At 26.9% G+C, this 5,248-nt stretch overlaps 1 protein-coding gene across 1 annotated transcript in view; it reads right to left on the bottom strand.

Moving 5' to 3' along the window:
• Nucleotides 1–764: 764 nt before the first annotated feature.
• LOC117170490 (dnaJ homolog subfamily C member 2) overlaps nt 765–5,248 on the bottom strand; it is a 23,815-nt gene continuing 19,331 nt past the window's right edge. The window contains exon 5 of the mRNA XM_033357211.1: nt 765–1,854. Within this exon, the coding sequence (XP_033213102.1) occupies nt 1,804–1,854 (51 nt within the window). The 3' untranslated portion in view covers nt 765–1,803. The remainder of the gene's footprint in view (nt 1,855–5,248) is intronic.

The following is a 5,248-nucleotide window of genomic DNA, read 5'->3' as shown; positions in this document are numbered from 1 at the left end:
AAAATCCCCTTAAATCCCTTCAAGTCTTCGAAATCCCGTTAATATCAAAATTATCCTTAACATCCCTCAAAATCTGTCAAAATCCTTGGGTATCTCTTGAAATCCAGTAAAATCTCTGAAACTCCGATTAACCAGTTTAAACCCTTGAAATCCTTTAAAATCACTTGGAATCTATATCCATATGAAATCTTTTGAAACTACTTGAGATCTCATGAAATCCCTAAAAAGTTGTGGAAATCTTCTTATATTCCGTGAAAATTTTGCAATTCTTTTAAATACTTTGTAGTCCTTTAAAATGCCTTGAAATACTGTTAATCCTAGGAAATCTCATTAACGGTGAAAATAATTGACAAACTGTGAATCTTAAATTTCAAAAATCATCCTTACGTAATTAATGGACGTTTCCTAATTAATTTGGCAAATTTGAATTTGAAGATCTGGAACAAAATTTGTTATCACATTTTAACTTTCGTCTGTAAATACTTGGTATAGAAATACAAGGCGCAGCTATCGTTCAACATTCAGTTTGCTTCTTTACAAAAAAGAGGATAATTCAATAAAACAATTTTTAGAAAAAAACTGAATGAACGTGAGTGCGTGCAATCGACAGATACGCACACAAACATGTACACGCCGCACGCGTGCTCTTTTTGTGAAAATAATTCATAAATTTTAGTATCGATGCCGCACATCGGAGATCGGCAATAATAATATTAATAATAATATTTAATTAATTGGGCAATATAAAATAAAAAATCACTTACCCTCAGTTAATGATATTTTTACTGTATTTAAATTTACATCGTTTCGGGAATACGCAGAAGGAACTGTGAACAGCATTTTGTCGAGTACGAAAAACTAACACAAAACTTGTTGTTGTTGATGTTGTTGTCGAAAATGTGTCAAATTAAAATATAAGGATTTCAAATCTTAATTATGTGTATTATTTGTTTAATATAAAAAAAAAACATACGATTCCATTCAAAGGTTCCCCACTTTCTGAGATTGTTAGGTTCTTATTTTAATCATTTATTTTACATGTTCCTTGTAAAAGGAGCGAAAACTAAAGTAGAAGACAAATAATTAACCCATGCCTTTAATTATAACCTCGTGTAATTAATAACCTCACGTCAATTATAACCGGAAGCAAATTATAAATTTTCTCTTGTACGATTAAATGTACGAAATGCAGATTATCGGTCAAAAGTCTTACCATGATAACTGGTCAAAAATTAATGAGAGTAAGAAAGAAAATATTTGGTGTCAATTTTTATCACATTTTCAGACGAGCGCATACTTTATTCGGAACCATTTAAAAAATTATTACTTCTAACGTCAATCTTTTCTATTTGCCCAAGACTTTTGACGGATAAAGTACAATTTATTCAATAGGACGTTCCACGATCCTGAGTCGAGAGAAGCGAATATATATGCATATTACTTAAGTTTCATCATACTCACATGGAATAGGGCGACAAATAAATTATTCTTTGAAATCGGTTGTTGGACAATGTGAAAATGGTAGTGGCGCCTCATCTGGATAACCAAATTGTATATCATCTAATGAAGCGCAATCTTTTTCAAATTAACCAAAAAGAGATTTCAAAAAATTAATTTTTTCACTCCGCCCTAACGTGGAAGATCGTCTACGGCATTGAAGAAGTCATCGAATTGCGATTCATTCGCAGTTTTTGATCACAGTAAACCTTATTACTCGCTAGGAGAAAACGATTTCTATCGACAATGCCTCATGTTGATATTTCATAAGTTATAGGACAATTTCAAATTAAATATAAATCAACATTATTTTAAATCTTGAGCAGCTTTCTTCGCCTTCACAAGTTCTACTAGTTCCTGCAAGGAAAAGTAAAAAAAATTAACATACATCTTTCAATTCATTGATAGCAAATCAAACAAAAGTGTAAAAATAAATATAACTGAAATTCTTTCAACTAACGTGCTCTTAAAGATCTCTTTTTAAATAAAAAAAAGCAACCTTAAAATTCCCGGTCAATTGTTTATTTTTCCTGTCTGGGAATTTAGGGTGGCCACTTTTATTGCCGGAAAAAATTTCCCATTTTTTCCCGGTCCTTGAATATAAAAAATAAAAATTTTAAAGTTAAAGACTTTTTCATTTGAAGTAATGAAAACTAAACTGCACATTTAAGCAGCCAAAATTGAACTCTTACGAATTTTAACTTTTCCAATTAAAGCTGGAAAAATTTGTCATTCAAAAGTTTTTAATTCATCTTTTAGTAATGAATAAATTATATAATGGGAATCTTCTATTCTCAACAGGTCAATTCTAAGGGTTTAAAAAAAACTTTATCTCGCAATTAAACATTCCAAATGATCAAGTATCAGTTTTATAAACTTTAATGACACAAACTAGCCCCCTGCAACGATTGTACGTTAGCGTTAGTTCAACAGTACGATCAAGTGAAGCGTGCGGTGCAGATGGCAACTCGGAGTCTTTCTAACCTGTTTTTACATTGCAAGCTTAGGGAAAATTAGTTGCAAATTAATTTAATTGATATTATTCGTAATGACAATCGGCTTTATGTATAATATAATTATAGTTTCATATCTTTTTTAATATAAGCGTAATTCTTAGTGAAAAAAAAGGTTTAAATCTTCTTTTCTAGCTGCGAGCTGCTTCAATCGTAACTTGGACAAAATACAGCGTTTATTTCATTTTTTTTCTTTCTACAAAAGATATTTTTTAATGAAGATATCGATTAAGTTCAAGATCAAATGTTCAATATTTTGTATTAAAATACAGTCTTAATATAATTTTTCTTCTTTCTAAAAAATAATTTTAAAATATAAAGACATCATTTCAGTTTTATATTAAATGTTTCATATTTTTTATATTAATACATAGTTCTTATTTAAATTTGTATACTTTCGCGAATTTTTTTTTTATGAAATGAAGTCATCATTTCAGTTTAAGATAAAATCTTCCATATTTTTTGTTCAAATATAGTCATTATTTAATTTTTTATAAATCTACGAAAGAATAATTAAAAATGCAAATATCGTTTTAGTTAAAGATAAATTGTTGCACGTATTTCATTGAAATATGGACATAGTACTTTTTCAAATTTTTATATATCTACGTTTTTTTTTTTTTTAATAAAGATATTTATATATAAATATATTACATAAAAAATATAGAAATATTTTCAAAAAGACGAATATACAATCAAACAACTGCATTTTCATCCAAGAAAGATGACATTTAAAAAAAAATAATGAAATTTGTAACAAAAAGTTAATCTTCAACCAGAAAGGATGAGGTTTCCAACTATAAAATATGAATTTTTAATCCAAAAGAACGAACTTTCTATCCAAAAAGACGAATATTTAACAAAGCATCTAAATTTTTGAGAAAATAGTTTAATTTACAACAAAAATTAATTTTTAAACAAACAGTTGTATTTAAAACCAAATCATTCAATTTCCAGTCAAAATATACGAATTTTCAATAATACAGTTGAATTTTTAACCAATTAATTCAATTTGGAAGTGAAAAAAAATTAACTTTCAACCCAAAATAGTTACTTTTTCTTATTGGATTCTATTCATTTAATTCGCATTGAGGCGACAAAAGCGAGAAACAGATGAAGACTCTTCAAAATAAGAGAAAAAGATGAATTCTTTTTAAAAATGGGAAAAATGGGGAATAGGTGACAAAAGTGTATATTCTAAAATAAATTTTCAACCAAATAAACGTGAATAGTCAACCAAATAGTTTAATTTTTAACAAAAATTAATTTTTAAACAAAGATTGTTTCTTTCAAACCAAATAATTGAACATCCAATAAAAAATACGAATTTTCACCAGAAAAAATTCTTATCGAAAATTTCCTCTCTCGAGTTAGAATCATAATACTTTTAAAAGATTCCTTGTTGTAGATCGGATATATAACTTATAATTGAAAATTCACTGTTCAAATCATTCTCGTCAAAAATTCCTTGTTTAAATCCAGAACTACAATAATTCTTTTATAAAAATTTGCTCAGAAAATTCTAAATTATAGATATTTTTTCAAAAATCCGTTGTTCCAGATAATAATTACAATTTTTATATAGCTTTTTAATACGTTAATTTTTGTCTCATTGATTAAAAAAAATATTTTATATTTCCAATTTCAAATAAATACTAATTTACGAGTTTCAATGTACACCGGATTTTAAGATTGAAAAATTTACAAAAATTCAAACGGCATCAGTTATATTATGGTTAGTAAAGTTTTTTTATTGTTCGTTTTGGGATTACACAAACTGAGAGTAATAAAATATCAAAACACTTCTGATATTAATTTTATTACCTTTTCTCTTGTTCGTCATAGGTTTTCGCATCTTTAAAAATTGGTCTTTATGGTCTTAAAAGGACCACCACATTAATCTTAAAAAGGCATGGAAAGGACACCGAAATTATAATTTCTTTTTAATCTTTTTTAATTTGAATAGACATTCAACAGTATTTTGTCGAAAAATGATTCAGGGTGGTCGTTTTAACCGAAGAAAGAAGTTCCCGGTTTTTCCCGGTTCGCAAACATTTTTCACGTTGAATTAAATTTAGAAATTGGAACTCTAAAGCTAACCATTTTCCCATTTAAATTAATGAAAAATGAATGCAAATTAAAGCACCCAAGCTGGAATTTTTAAATTTTAATGTTTTAAAATTGAAGCTTGAAAGTTGTTTAATTCAAACATTTGGTATTCAAATTCTCAATAACTTACACCTATAAAATAGAATGTACTGACACTTTTCAATTGAAGAATTTTAAATTAAAAGCATTTAAACTGAAAAATCTAGAATTTTTAACTTTTATAAATTGAAGAGTTTAAAGATTCAGATTCAGTTTCAAAAATAGAAATTCATGCTATCATGTTCAATGCTCTAAATTATTTTTATATTTTAGATACCATTAAAAAGCTTACATTTTATTTCAGTCTTGAAAAATCTACTTGTTTCCAATTTTAAATTATCATTAAAACTTTTTTATAACTTCTAAATATCTTTTGAAATAATTCAAATTTCAAACAATTTTTCAAAATAAAAAATCATTTTCAATTTTATCAGCAATCTTAAAAAAATGTTTTTATTCGTTTGAAACCTTTCACCATTCTTAAAAAGCATTTCAATTTTTTGTTCAAAATCTGAAAAGCCGGATTTTGTAGGGACACACACTTCGTTTAAATTACTTGAAATCATTTCAAGTTTTAAAACAATTTCGAA

This window comes from Belonocnema kinseyi, chromosome 4 (genome assembly GCF_010883055.1).
Source record: "Belonocnema kinseyi isolate 2016_QV_RU_SX_M_011 chromosome 4, B_treatae_v1, whole genome shotgun sequence".
Lineage (NCBI taxonomy): Eukaryota > Metazoa > Arthropoda > Insecta > Hymenoptera > Cynipidae > Belonocnema > Belonocnema kinseyi.
Note: the sequence above shows the minus strand (reverse complement) of the source record. Positions and strands in the feature narration are given on the sequence as shown.